The sequence below is a fragment of the Xyrauchen texanus genome, chromosome 44 (genome assembly GCF_025860055.1).
Source record: "Xyrauchen texanus isolate HMW12.3.18 chromosome 44, RBS_HiC_50CHRs, whole genome shotgun sequence".
Classification (NCBI taxonomy): domain Eukaryota; kingdom Metazoa; phylum Chordata; class Actinopteri; order Cypriniformes; family Catostomidae; genus Xyrauchen; species Xyrauchen texanus.
Window position 1 is genome coordinate 15,425,219 of NC_068319.1, and position 15,026 is coordinate 15,440,244.

The following is a 15,026-nucleotide window of genomic DNA, read 5'->3' on the forward strand; positions in this document are numbered from 1 at the left end:
ATAACAGCACTAGGACACTTTACTATTTTTATCTCTTCGCTCGTCTGTGTTCCTAAATTTCCAAATAGAGATGACATATTTACGCCATCAGGTGGTGACAAATCAGCATATTTTATGTTGTGTCATTGAATCATTCACTGATTTATTAAATATACTTCAGGATCGAAAAAATGTAAGTTAATGAGAACGATCTGTAAAGGCATAGTTCACCCAAAACTGAAAAGTCTCCCATCATTTACTCATCGTCATGCCTTCCCAAATGTGTATGACTTTCTTTCTTCTGCTGAACACAAAGAAAGATTTTTAGAAGAATATTTCAGTTCTGTAGGTCCATACAATGCAAGTGAATGGTGGCCAGAACTTTGAGGCTCCAAAAGCACATAACAAAGGCAGCATAAAATGTATCTATACAATTCCAGTGGTTAATCCTTGTCTTTAGAAGTGATATGATAAGCGTGGGTGAGAACCTGATTAATATTTAAGTCCTTTTTTACTATAAATCTCCACTTTCACTTTCTTCTTCTTTTATTTTTGGCAATTCACATCACCACATGCTGGGCAGGGAGGATAATTTATAGTAAAAAAGGACTTAAATACTGAACTTTTTCTCACCCACACCTATATCACTTCTGAAGATTTGGATTTTACCACTGGAGTCTTGTTGATTACTTTTATGCTACTTTTATGTGCTTTTTAGACATTCAAAGTTCTGGCCACCATTCACTTGCATTGTATGGACCTACAGAACTGATATATTCCTCTAAAAATCAAGTCATACACATCTGGGATGGCATGAGGTTGAGTAAATTATGAATTCTCATTTTGGGGTGAACTATCCCTTTAAAAGGTTTGTTCAAATACACTTATTTGTTTAAGCTGTGCTTAATACTTTGATTTAATTTTTTTTTGCTGGCAGGGAATAAATGTACATACTAAATTGCCAATTTTTGTCTGAAATGTTAATTATTTACTTGTTTGTTGAACATTTGTATAAAAGCAATTTAAATTATATTGCTTAACTGTTTATATTCCTCATTTGAAGTTCCTCTGGCATTCGATTGCTTGGCTTCCAACTAACTTCCAACCAAATATTTTAAATGGTAGAGGGTAATTTTAAGACTCATGTGTTAAAATGCATGATACTCAAGGGGCCTGGGTAGCTCATTGAGTAAAGATGGAGTTGTGGTGGTGTAGTGGTCTAAACCACATAACTGGTAAACTGTTAATCAGAAGGTTGCTGGTTCGATCCCCACAGCCACCACCATTGTGTCCTTGAGCAAGGCACTTAACTCCAGGTGCTGAGTGACTCCAGCCAGGTCTCCTAAGGAACCAAATTGGCCCGGTTGCTAGGGAGGGTAGAGTCACATGGGGTAACCTTGTAGTCTTTATAATGTGGTTGGGGTGTGTGGTGAGTTGTGAGTGGATGCCGCGGAGAATAGCGTGAAGCCTCCACACGCGCTATGTCTCTGCCACGTGATAAGATCAGAGCCGGAGGCATTACACCAACACAAGGACTTTTGGGCACACTGGGAATTGGGCATTCCAAATTGGGGAGGAAAAAAAATGCATGATACTCCCTTTGTCTTTTGCAGGCTCTTGGCACAGCTAAGCGACATGGAAATGGCTTTTGATGGCTTTTTTGAGAAGCACCACCTCAAGCTTCAGCAATACTTACAACTATTCCAATATGAGCTGAGCTTCAATGAGGTAATTATTTGTTTTGAAAGATCATGGACAACTGTGAAAAAAGCCTTTTTTAATGAAAACCTCCCTCCTTTGATAGTTTAGCAAATCAGTGCAAAGCCTGCTGAACCTGAAATGAAATTTCTAAAATGATTTACCTTATGCAATATAATGTGTATCTAATGTGTCGACCACATACAGTAATTAGAAACTATTTGCCTGGATTTTTTTAGATGGAGGCCATTCTGGAGAAACTCAGGTCACAGGAGAAAGCCATTGCAGCTGTGGGAACAACAGTTGCCCAGACGGAGCAGCTGCTCAAAGACCTGGAGATGCTGGAGACCACAGCAGAGGTCGAATCAAATATCTGATCATATCTGTATTAGCAAACATTGATGATGAAGATAAAAGGACATCCACTTCTTTATTCATCACATCAGATTGTGCATGGTTAAGCTGAAATGCTAATTCATGGCTTGTTTCCCAAATGCAAGTAGTTAAAAAGCAGACACATTTATTTATATATAAATTAATGGTAATTGGCTGCTGAATTGCAATTATATTGAACTTATGCCACGTCCTTAGTGTATTTAGAATCAAAACCAGACCCACAGATGGTGATAATTTTTTAGACTTTCACTTACATTCACTATTGTAGTGTATGGCACACAAACACATAAACTGAAGCAAAGAAAACTTTAATTAATTGCTAAAAGTGCATTGTTGTATCTGCAGGATGAAATGGGCCATGCTCAGATTGTTATTCTGCATGGGCATCAGCTGGCAGCAAGTCATCACTACGCTCTTGCATTAATAGTTCAGCGCTGTAACGAACTACGGCATCACTGTGACATGCTCACAACAGCTCTGCGTGCCAAACGGACAGCTCTCAAATGCGTACGAGACCTTCTGGTGATGTTGGAGAAGGTACTAAATATACAAATGTACAGACGTGTTATAAATACTTTTTATGCAAATCCTACTGATGCTGTTAACTGGAGATCCATACACCCTGGCACACAAACACAAGTATTCAGAATACATACACATACAGACTTTGCATATCTCTGTGTGTGAACAGACTGTGCGTTGGTGTGATGAGGGGGCTTATCTGCTGGCTAATCAGCTGCTGGATAAGTTTCAGTCCAAAGAGGGGGCGCAGGTAGCCCTGCAGGACATAGAGGGACTGATGGAGACTGCGCCTCCAATCCTGCGGTCAAGTCCTGACATTCTCAGTCTGGAGTTTCAAGCCATACTCACACCTCAGCTGCAGGTACTTGCTTCAATACAGGTACAGCATGAATACACAGCTGCAATGTGCAAACACAGTTTCATACACAATTGTTATATCATTTTAGGAGTTTTATACGGCAATGAGATTAAATGCAGAAAAAAATGGAGACTGAAAAAGACCCTAGTAATCTCATGTGTCTCCCCTAAGGATGAACGATTCAAAATGTATTTTCTGATAATGATGTCTGATTATTTAGAATAACATCTGCCGATACCTATAGTATAGCAGCTCTGCCTCGTGAAATTCTAGCAGTGCAAAACTTGCAAATTGCAACTTACAATTTCCATCATTACCATAATTTTTTAGCTCTCTGTGCCATTTGTCATAGGGAATTTTAGGTGAAACATCTGAGATAAACTTGATACTTAAAGGGATGGTTCACCCAAAAATTTAAATACTCTCATCATTTACTCACCCTCATGCCATCCCAGATGTGTATGACTTTCTTTCTTCTGCTCAACACAAAGATTTTTAGAAGAATATTTCCACTCTGTAGGTCTGACAATGCAAGTGAAGGGTGACCAGAACTTTGAAGGTCCAAAAATCTAATATAGGCAGCATAAAAGTAATCCAAAAGTAATCTCCAGTGGTTAAATCCATTTCTTCCGAAGTCATTTGCTAGATTTGGCCATAAATTCTCCTCTCTGCTCAGCAGGTGGTGATTTGCATGAAGAATGCAAATCGCGTAAAATAAAAGAAGAATAACGTGAAAGTGAAAGTGGAGATTTATAGTAAAAAAAGGACTTACGTATTGATCTGTTTCTCACCTACACTTATCATATCGCTTTTGAAGAAATTGATTTAATTTGAGTCACATAGAATACTTTTATGCTGCCTTTATATGCTTTTTGGACCAAAGTTCTGGTCACTATTCACTTGCATTATATGGACTTACAGAGCTGAGATATTTAAAAAAAATCTTCGTTTGTGTTCAGCAGAGGAAAGAAAGTCATACACATCAGGGATGGCAATAGGGTGAGCAATTGATGAGATTATTTTCATATTTAACTGTCCCTATAAATGAAACTAAACACTGGAATGCTTCAATGTCGGTGCCCCTCTTTCTCTCTTTCTTAACTCATTATTATTTTATGCACATACAAATATTGATTTCACTATTGATCAAATAACTACTTTAAATACAGGTCTCTTCCCATCCCCTCTTTTCACTCTTGCCAGTCTCAGATAGAAGCTGCCACAGAGAAGTTATCCACAGTGCAGTTAATGATCCAGAGCAGACAGGCCTGTCTGAGGAAACTGGCTGACACCCAGGTCAGACCCATCCAACTGGTCGCTCCAAGACCTGAGAACTCACCACGCTGCAAATCTCCTCTTTTCTCTCCCAAACACAGTATGTCTATAGTGCTATGACTGTGACAGTTACACCTATTACAACTGTATTTGCTCACTGACGGTTACTTCTTTTTTTTGTAAGGCTTTGACGTAAACTCGAGTTTGAGGTTTTCTTTTGATCTTGCACTCCCTGGTAAAAGAGCCTCACGGAAAAGTATCAGCACTAAGAAGGTTTGACAGACTGTTTTGTTTCATCTCAAAATCAAAAGAAATAAGTGTATCAGAAATACTCCCATTGCCCTCTCATCTGCTAATTCTTTTTCATTATTTACAAGCAAGAGATTTAGTCAGAAAACAATTTACAGATTTTGAAGTTATGTGTTTGAATCCTATTTAAGAAAGAGTTGTTAAGGTTTATCCTGGGACGAGCGGGACCGTGTTAAAATGGTATAATCTCTTACTGACAAATGTGGACAACAACACAGATAAAATAAAGCACGATTGGGAAGAGAAAATGGGTTTTAATATTCATGACATCATGTGGAATGAATGCTTGAGAAATGTACATGCATGTTCTGTGAATGTTAGACACAACCTTATTTAGTTTAAGATAATTCATAGGCTCCACTATTCTAAATGAAGGCTTCATAGAATTTATCCCACAGTTTGTTTGCTCTGTAATAAGTGTAAAAAATTATTTATGGTCATGTTGTAAAATTCAGCCTTTTTGGGAATGCATATTTACATTTTGAATGCATATTCTAGTAATCTGGAGCCTGACCCTTGTCTTGGACATCTGGGGGCAGACTATGTTTTTTGTAATGAGTATCAAACACAAGCCATTTCGTTCTGTATGATGCTGGCAAAAAGACATATATTACAGATGTGGAAGTGAGATTCTGTTCCCTCTTTTGAGATGTGGGCGAAGGAATTGGGAAGCATGTTGCATCTGGAAGAATTGAGATTTATACTATAGGACACATGACTGATTTTAATTAGATTTGGAAACAAATAAAGCTGCATCTGCAGGAAGACAGAGGTGATTAGGGGTCATCATTTGTCTACAAACCTTTTTGCTAAGTCTTTACATTTAATTGTATCATATATCTTCCAACTTTAATGTTTATTTAATTTTTGGTATTGCTGATCACCAGGTAAAAAGAATGTGAATTTGTACATTGTTGCTCATTTATGCTTTATGTCATGTTCTAGAGAAACTGTCCACAAATATTATATATGATTCAATGTGGGGTGAAGGGGTATTCTGTTTAAAATATATTGTTAGCATTTGATGCAATAAGCATGTACACTTATATTGTTTAGATTGGTCAGATGAACAGGACAGAATAAAAAAATAAATACTCCTACAATTTGAAGTCTATGGGGCAAGTGCACAACAATGAAAGTGTATGGGACAACTGTTGTAGATTTACCCCTTAGACTTCCATTTTAAGCGCATAGCTAATTTTGTCTTCTTGTTCAACTGAGTCAAAATTATTCTCTGTGGTAATCAACAACATGGCACAGATGCTATTAATAGAGATTAAAGGGACAGTTCACCCAAAAATGAAAATTCTGTCATCATTCACTCACCCTCATGTTGTTCCAAATTTATATAATATTCTTACTTCGATGGAAAACAAAAGGAGATGTTTGGCAGAATGTCAGTCTCGGTCACCATTCACTTTCATTGTATGGATGCAATGAAAATGAATGGTGACTGAGGCAAACTTTCCACCATATATCTTGAGGGCGAGTAAATGATGCCATAAATTTCATTTTTGGTCAAACCATCCCTTTAACTTCATTTAAACCCAGAACATATTTTAAGACCCTGTCAGTATGGGCTTTTAAAGGGCTTGTCTCTTTTTGGTTCCTGGAGATTGAAGTGATGCACGACTATGAGGAGAACCGCAGCTGCCTGTCCTTTGGCCCAGAGGAAGTTGAAAACCCAGACCAGCACAAACGGTGAGCGTCTATGCAACACCTCAGCAAAAACTTCTGTTTATTAATCATGAACTCCTTATCAACCTTCTCTATTTTTCTGTCTCTCACCAGTCTCTATCACTTTCTGTCCTCATCTCTCTCCCTCTCTGTTCTTGACATGCATCCCTCGCTCCTACAGCAGAGTAATGAAGGAGCTGATTGAGACAGAGAAAATCTACGTAGAGGAGCTGCTGTCTGTCTTGCTGGTAATGTTTGACCAAATTACCTTGAAATATTTGACCTGTGGTTTTTTTCTCTGATCCTATTTGCATTATAGCTGTAATATAGTAGATGGCCATTTGATGCGCTCCTTTTGAATGCACATCCTTCCTTTCACACGGCAGTTTTATGTTGTAATGCCACAGAGATGAGGAATGTACTACATTCAATAAAGTTAAGCGCAATCAGCAGTATTTGTGGCATAATGTGTCAAGGTTCACTAGGAGTGAGGACCCAAATGCAGGATGGCAAAACAGGGCTTTTATGACCAAAAATAACAAAATCAATCCCATAGGGGAAAAAACACAGTAATGGGTGACAAACATGTTGACAGGCTAACCGACAGGGACCTAACAGGGAGAACCATCCACACAAAGACAACAAACATTCCACATTGTAAACACACAATGAACTGACACCAGACAGCACACAAAGGGAGATTAAATAAGGGAGCAAACAAGGAGGGTAACAAGGGAGGCAGGTGGAACTAATAACAAGATAACCGGACAAACAAGGGGGCGGGGTTATCAAGCAAGACAGAGGAGTGGATGGCAATGAGAACACAAAACAAAGCTACACACTCACACAAACGACAGACACAAACAACAGACTTGAGCGCATGCTGCCAGGATGACATAAGAGCAACATGCGCTCATGCTAAAAAACAACAATACAAGAGAACACATGAAGGCATGGGTTGTATTCTCATACAAGACACAGACCAAACAAGACATGAGTGCACACCACAAGACAAAACACAAGAGCCTGGAGCCACTAAGTAAATAAAACCAGTGGCTGAATCGAGACACAAGACAGAAACAAACAACACATAAGATGTTTGAAATTACAGTAGATTTATAGACAGAACTTCCTAAATATGAATTTCTTTAGAAAATCTAAATTTGTATTGATAAACATTCTTAGAAATGGATGAGATAGTAAAGAGAGTGTTGAAAAGCAGCTAACAAGAGGCAACATACATGGGGACTCTTTCAATACTGTTTAAATACTGTTCCTCATGAAGCTGGTTGAGAGACCAGAGCAGGCTTTTAATCTAGGGAAATGGTGGCTACTTTGAAGAAGCTTAAAAAAATGTTTTTTGGTCACTACATCATTCAGCATAATTTGTGTTATTTCATTGTTTTGATGACTTTGCTATTATTCTAAAATGTTGAAAAAGTATGAATTAATAATGATTTGGTGTGTTTTGCCTGTGTATTATGATAAGTCAACCCATTCTCTAATTACAGGGTTACAGGGCAGAGATGGATAACCCATCTCTGTCTGTCATACTGCCATCTGTACTGCGAAACAGGAAAGAGGATCTGTTCGGAAATCTGCCGGAGATCTATAAATTTCACAGCAGGTGAGATATATTCCCACACATGTAGACACATAAACACACATTTATGCTAATGCTGTCTTTATGTTGTAGGATATTCCTACAGGACCTTGAGAGCTGCTTAGAAACCACAGAGAGAGTAGGAGCACGTTTTCTGGCAAGGGTGAGCAATTCTGTCTGACCTAATTCAGATACATTTAAGAATAGACAAAGCAGATAGAACAGTATATTTGTATTTTCTAGGGAGAGGCTGCATATCATTTTTTTTATGATAGTTTATGCCCCTTTATGCAAATAAGTCATTGTTTTAATCAGCATTTTACAAAATTGTGTACAATATTAAGACTTGTTTTCAGATTATAGAACTTGAATTATGTTTATTTTCTAACCCCATCTGTAAATAGTTTTTCCTCTTTTTGAGCATAAATCTAAAACTGTACATTTTTGTGAATTTAATGTTTTACTAAAACAAGGACAATAGTAGTCAATGGGTAAGAAGAATAACCTAACCTTATATCAAGATAATATACATTCTCTGAAAGCCTTAATATATGTTACACCGTTTTGCTTCTCAAATAAATAGTTTTTTGCCATGTTAAAGGTTCTGTTTTAATTATTTTGTTGCAATTTATACAGAAAGAACATTTTCTGGTCTATGAGCGCTACTGCCAGAACAAACCTCGCTCAGATACTCTCTGGAGGCAATGTTCTGATTCTGCCTTCATTCAGGTACTGCTATGGATAACTCATTTTTCTTTTATAACACACAACCACAAAATAGTAATAAACAATAATATTCCGGGTTCAATACAATTTAAGATAAATTAGCAGCATTGTGGCACAATATGGATTACCACAAAAATTTATTTAGCTTCGTACCTCCTTTAAAAAATAAAAATAAATAATAAAATATTAAAACCTGGTTCCAGTGAGGCACTTACATGGAAGTCAATGGGGACAATTCGTAAACGTTCAAATACACACTGTTTCAAAATTAGCCACAAGACTTAAACAATATGTGCGTTAACATGATTTTAGTGTGATCAAATTTTCTGTGTAAAGTTAGAGACAATTTTACAACTTTGTTGCCATAACTTTGTTGTAATGTCAACAAACCCTAAAATGATGATTTAAACAACTTTACAGCTCAAATAATAAAACGTTTTAAGAGAAGTAATGTACAGTAAGTACTTTTATAAAATTATAAGCTTCACATTTCTGCTTTAAACCCTCCAAAAATTGGCCCCATTCACTTCAATTGTAAGTGCCTCACTGTAACCTATTTATTTGAATTCTCCCAATTTGGAATGCCCAATTTCCACTACTTAGTAGATCCTTGGGGTTGCGCGGTTACTCACCTCAATCCGGGTGGTGGAGGACAAGTCTCAGTTGCCTCCACTTCTGAGACGTCAATCCGCGCATCTTATCACGTGGCTCATGCTACTCTCCGCGATCCACGCACCCCATTGAGAGCGAGAACCACTAATTGCGACCAAGAGGAGGTTACCCCATGTGACTCTACCCTCCCTAGTAACCGGGCCAATTTGGTTGCTTAGGAGACCTGGCATGAGTCACTCAGCATGCCTCAGCGTCAATACTCGCTGAGCTACCCATGGCCCCCCAGATGTTTGCCTTTTTTAAAGAAAAGGAAGGACGAGCCAAAATTATTTTTGTGGTAATCAACATTATGCCACAAATGCTGTCAATTGAGCTTAATTTATTAAGCCGAATTGAAACCCGGAATATTCCTACAACATGAGCATGTATTTATAATGATAGATATTTATTGTGGTTCTGACTATATGCGGGTGAAGTGGTTTATCTCCTAGGCCTATTTATCCACCGATGAGCTCTAAATGAATCAACACTTTTCTATTGCCTCACCTTTCTATTTTTTCCCCTATGTAGGAGTGCAAGAGAAAGCTGGATCATAAACTAGGCTTGGACTCATATTTGCTGAAACCTATTCAGCGTCTGACCAAGTACCAGCTTCTTTTGAAGGTGCTAATCCAAACCAGACCCATGCTGGACAATGTTTACATCAAATGTTTTCTTAATGACTCCTCTGTGTACATTCTAAATCCATAGAGACATGCTATTGAATTTTAACATCATGTTCTGAGTGTGTAATTGATTGCAATTTATTCTAAATGCTTCCTGTCTCTCTGAACAGGAACTCCTAAAACACAGCTCAGACTCGCAGTATGCTTCTGAACTGCAGGTGGCACTAAATGCCATGCTGGACTTACTCAAGTCTGTCAATGACTCTATGCATCAGATTGCCATCACTGGTTATGAGGTGCGGTTATCAAATGAGGGCAGAAATGTTAAAGCTGAAGTTGTGTAATTTTTTCTGCGTTAAAATACTTTCTCTTATCCCAGCCTACAGTTGCAGAGACAACTGTAAGTCATTGGTAGGTTAATTTCCCCCAAAAGTGTAAACACTGTGTCTCTAACAATTTCTCAGTTTGTTTTAAGAGACCCGTCCATACCAACACAATAACATTGACTTAACCAGGGCTTGAGTTGGGGGCGGGACTATCTGTTTGTTTGATCAACACCAGACAGAGAGCATATTCAGAAATATTTTTTTTTGCAATTCTCTTCGGTGGTGCTAGTGGTGAAGAAATAACAAACTTAAGCTTTAATGGTTATATTTTTATTGTCGCTGACAGTATTATGTAAAAGCACTTTTATGAATTATGATTTAGTCATTTGAATGTGCCCTTCAAATAATTCATTTTAAGGCTATTTCTACCGTATCCTCTGTGCTTAGGGTGAACTGAGTGACCTAGGACGTGTGCTGATGCAGGGGCCTTTCAATGTGTGGATCAACCATAGGAAAGGTCCTACACGTATGAAGGATATGGCTCGCTTTAAACCCATGCAAAGGCATTTGTTTCTGCATGAGAGAGCTCTGCTCTTCTGCAAGAAGCGAGAGGAGAATGGAGAAGGACATGATCGGACAGCCTCTTACAGCTTCAAACACTGCCTAATGGTGAGATAGAGATGTACAACACTCTAAGGTCTGTTTCACACCGTAAGAACTGTGCCAGTTCCCAAAATAACAGGTTACAGCATTCACACTGCAGGGCCTTTATGTGCTGCTTTTGTGTGGAATGTAAAACAGGCCTAATCCTTTCTGTGCTTTTAGTGTTGTAGCCTACTGATGCTGAATGTAAGCACCTGTTTATACCAGTTTTAAGGGGACATTTTTTTGCGAAAGGGATTTTAAGGGATAAAAAAAGGGGATTGGCCCCATTTTAAGCTTAAGTCTGATTTCACTTCACAGTAAAAATGTAATACTGCATTATTACTGTAGTTTCTGAGTGAGACCTTTGACCTCTGTGTTTCATTTGCAGATGAGTGCTGTTGGCATCACAGAAAACATCAAAGGGGATGTGAAGAAATTTGAAATCTGGTACAATGGAAAAGAAGAGGTGTATGTTGTTCAGGTGAGTCATCTTATTGAGTTTAAAACTCCACAGTATGCAATGGATAAAACGTTATAAGTGCTTCTCTCATCACTTACCTACACCTCCTCAACACCTCCTTGTTGATGGTAAAATCCCAGAAATGGCTTATTCGCAGTGACTGTGCCCTTAATGCAAAGGCCTAAACACAATATGTATGTAGAACTCAATTGAACTAAAAATATGTAGTTTTTACGCATTTTAAATGAAAAATATATATATATATATATTTGTTGTCTACCATTGTTGTTTTTCAGGCTACAACTGTAGAGGTGAAAATCACATGGCTCACTGAGATTAGAAAAATCCTCAACAATCAGCAGAAGATTGTCAAAGGTTTCAATATTCCTTTTTGATATTTGTTAATATCTGTAATGAGTGTGTTTTTAATCAAACTCTGCTTTTTACTTTCTCAGGTGATGCTCACCCGTGTCCAGATGGAGAGCGGCCTTTATCTCCACCCTTGATGGACAGGTGATCCTCACTGCATTTCCACCTATCCTAACACTCTGTTTGTGATCTCTTTGAGTGTGTGGATGTAATACGTACCCGTAATTTCACGCTTTGAACCTCGCGGCTTATAGTCCGGAAATTACGGGTACGTATTACATCCACACACTCAAAGAGATCAAAGAGAACCTTGCGGCTAATATATGGATTTTTCCCGCTTTCAAATTTTATTTAAAAAAAAACAAAACATTCTGTGACGTGCTCAGTTTTTTGGCGGCATGAAGCTTTCATTAGACCAATGAAATTGCCGAACGGGTTAAGGTCAAAACAACTTTTTTGTTTACGGTTTAGATTAAATCGAGCGCGCTCAAACTTCCCATCATTCTGATTACGGTAGTCATTTTGTCACCCTCAAGACACGGAGAAATGCATATGATGCAGCTTTCAAGTTGAAGGCGATTGATCTGGCTGTTGGAAAAGGAAATAGAGCTGCTGCACGGGAGACGTTGGAAACAGCAGCGTGAGGAATTGACTCAGTGCAAAAAGACAACTAAATCTGAGGCTATTCAACTCCGACGCCGAAGGAGATGACTTCAGTGGTTTCATGTGCACAAGAGGAGGAAGATAGTGACCAATGACTTTCTTGCTAGGCTACTGTTTACTGCTAATTTTTGTTTTTTTGTTACAAGCCGTGTGTGGCAGTGGGGGCGTGGTCAAGCGCCCGTCCGGGAGAGAAAAGCGGTAAGGGCGCTTACACCTGAGCTAATGTCTAACACCTGTGTCTAATTTCAGTAAGCGTGGGTAGAGCGGCATAAAAGGTCAGCAGAGACCGAGTGTGAGTGAGAGAGAGTGAGTGAGTGAGTGAGAGAGAGTGAGTGAGTGAGTGACACAGAGAGAGAGAGTGAGTGAGTGACAGAGTGACAGACAGACAGACAGACAGACAGACAGACAGACAGACGTCAGTCTAGTGTTGGCGCATAGAAGACCAAGAATTGAGAAACTTTATAAAATTGATTGTAAACATTGCTGTGGCCATTAAAAGCCTTACCTGGAACGTCAATTGCCCTGTTTCACGTGTCCTTCTTGGGAAAACTGTCACACTGGCACCAGTGTGACAGTTTTCAGCACTTGATGTAAGCACCCTTACTGCTTTTCTCTCCCGGACGGGCGCTTGACTACGCCCCGCTGCCACACCGTGTTTCGTTAAAGCTTATTTATTTTTGTTACAAGCCGTGTTTCGTTAAAGCCTGTGTAAAGTTCATTTGTTTCAATGTACCGGTAGGCACCTGCGGCTTATAGACAGGTGCGGCTTATTTATGTTCAAAATAATAATTTTTTAAAAATTCAGTGGGTGCGTCTTATATTCAGGTGCGCTCAATAGTCCGGAAATTACGGTATATGTGCATCAACATTCACCTTTATATTTCATAGTGGTTTGAAAGGATCTGAAACATGAAAGAAATCATATATGTATAATTAGCACAAAAATCTCTATATTTTGTACATCAGTGTTGCGCATGTAAGTCATTCTCATAAGTAATGTATGATTTGATCCCATCTGTATGATGGATATAGGATTTATCCATACCATATTGAGACGATGCATGAACACACACTCACAACATTCTCCTTATTTCCAAAACTTTATTGATAGCAGCATTTGGTTTGGAGAGTACAAGCCAGAATGTGAAATGCTATGTGCAGTAAATATATTTTCAAACACCGCAATTATTATTATTTTTTAAATTTACTCCCCAATATGGAATGCACAATTCCCAATGCGCTCTAAGTCCTCGTGGTGGCGTAGTGACTCAATCCGGGTGGCGGAGGACGAATCTCAGTTGCCTCCGTGTCTGAGATGAGAACCACATTATAGCAACCATGAGGAGGTTAACCAAATGTGACTCTACCCACCCTAGCAACCGGGCCAATTTGGCTGATTAGGAGACCTGGCTGAAGATACTCAGCATGCCCTGGATTCGAACTCGCAACTCCAGATGTGGTAGTCAGCATCTTTACTCGCTGAGCTACCCAGGCCCCCCCAAACACTGACATTTTTTAACATTTAACAAGTCTAAGCTTAAATGAAAATTGTTGATGTTAACCGTAGCTTAACCAATGAGCAAAAAATAAATAAAGACGTGTATATATATATATATATATACAGTGAGGAAAATAAGTATTTGAACACCCTGTTATTTTGCAAGTTCTCCCACTTGGAAATCATGGAGGGGTCTGAAATTGTCATCGTAGGTGCATGTCCACTGTGAGAGACATAATCTAAAAAAAAAAATCCAGAAATCACAATATATGATTTTTTAACTATTTATTTGTATGATACAGCTGCAAATAAGTATTTGAACACCTGTCTATCAGCTAGAATTCTGACCCTCAAAGACCTGTTAGTCTGCCTTTAAAATGTCCACCTCCACTCCATTTATTATCCTAAATTAGATGCACCTGTTTGAGGTCGTTAGCTGCATAAAGACACCTGTCCACCCCATACAATCAGTAAGAATCCAACTACTAACATGGCCAAGACCAAAGAGCTGTCCAAAGACACTAGAGACAAAATTGTACACCTCCACAAGGCTGGAAAGGGCTACGGGGAAATTGCCAAGCAGCTTGGTGAAAAAAGGTCCACTGTTGGAGCAATCATTAGAAAATGGAAGAAGCTAAACATGACTGTCAATCTCCCTCGGACTGGGGCTCCATGCAAGATCTCACCTCGTGGGGTCTCAATGATCCTAAGAAAGGTGAGAAATCAGCCCAGAACTACACGGGAGGAGCTGGTCAATGACCTGAAAAGAGCTGGGACCACCGTTTCCAAGGTTACTGTTGGTAATACACTAAGACGTCATGGTTTGAAATCATGCATGGCACGGAAGTTTCCCCTGCTTAAACCAGCACATGTCAAGGCCCGTCTTAAGTTTGCCAATGACCATTTGGATGATCCAGAGGAGTCATGGGAGAAAGTCATGTGGTCAGATGAGACCAAAATAGAACTTTTTGGTCATAATTCCACTAACCGTGTTTGGAGGAAGAAGAATGATGAGTACCATCCCAAGAACACCATCCCTACTGTGAAGCATGGGGGTGGTAGCATCATGCTTTGGGGGTGTTTTTCTGCACATGGGACAGGGCGACTGCACTGTATTAAGGAGAGGATGACCGGGGCCATGTATTGCGAGATTTTGGGGAACAACCTCCTTCCCTCAGTTAGAGCATTGAAGATGGGTCGAGGCTGGGTCTTCCAACATGACAATGACCCGAAGCACACAGCCAG

The 15,026-nt window shown here is 39.1% G+C and overlaps 1 protein-coding gene across 1 annotated transcript in view; it reads left to right on the forward strand.

Annotated features, from left to right (window-relative positions):
* Nucleotides 1-15,026, forward strand: part of LOC127636866 (proto-oncogene DBL-like) — a 34,994-nt gene that overhangs the window by 3,405 nt on the left and 16,563 nt on the right. Inside the window, exons 6-22 of the mRNA XM_052117650.1 lie at nt 1,593-1,707; nt 1,917-2,036; nt 2,419-2,610; nt 2,765-2,956; nt 4,157-4,328; nt 4,413-4,501; nt 6,153-6,238; nt 6,396-6,462; nt 7,726-7,841; nt 7,911-7,980; nt 8,454-8,546; nt 9,726-9,818; nt 9,991-10,116; nt 10,594-10,815; nt 11,180-11,272; nt 11,548-11,626; nt 11,707-11,764. Coding sequence (XP_051973610.1) covers nt 1,593-1,707; nt 1,917-2,036; nt 2,419-2,610; nt 2,765-2,956; nt 4,157-4,328; nt 4,413-4,501; nt 6,153-6,238; nt 6,396-6,462; nt 7,726-7,841; nt 7,911-7,980; nt 8,454-8,546; nt 9,726-9,818; nt 9,991-10,116; nt 10,594-10,815; nt 11,180-11,272; nt 11,548-11,626; nt 11,707-11,764 — 1,983 coding nt within the window. The remainder of the gene's footprint in view (nt 1-1,592; nt 1,708-1,916; nt 2,037-2,418; nt 2,611-2,764; nt 2,957-4,156; nt 4,329-4,412; nt 4,502-6,152; nt 6,239-6,395; nt 6,463-7,725; nt 7,842-7,910; nt 7,981-8,453; nt 8,547-9,725; nt 9,819-9,990; nt 10,117-10,593; nt 10,816-11,179; nt 11,273-11,547; nt 11,627-11,706; nt 11,765-15,026) is intronic.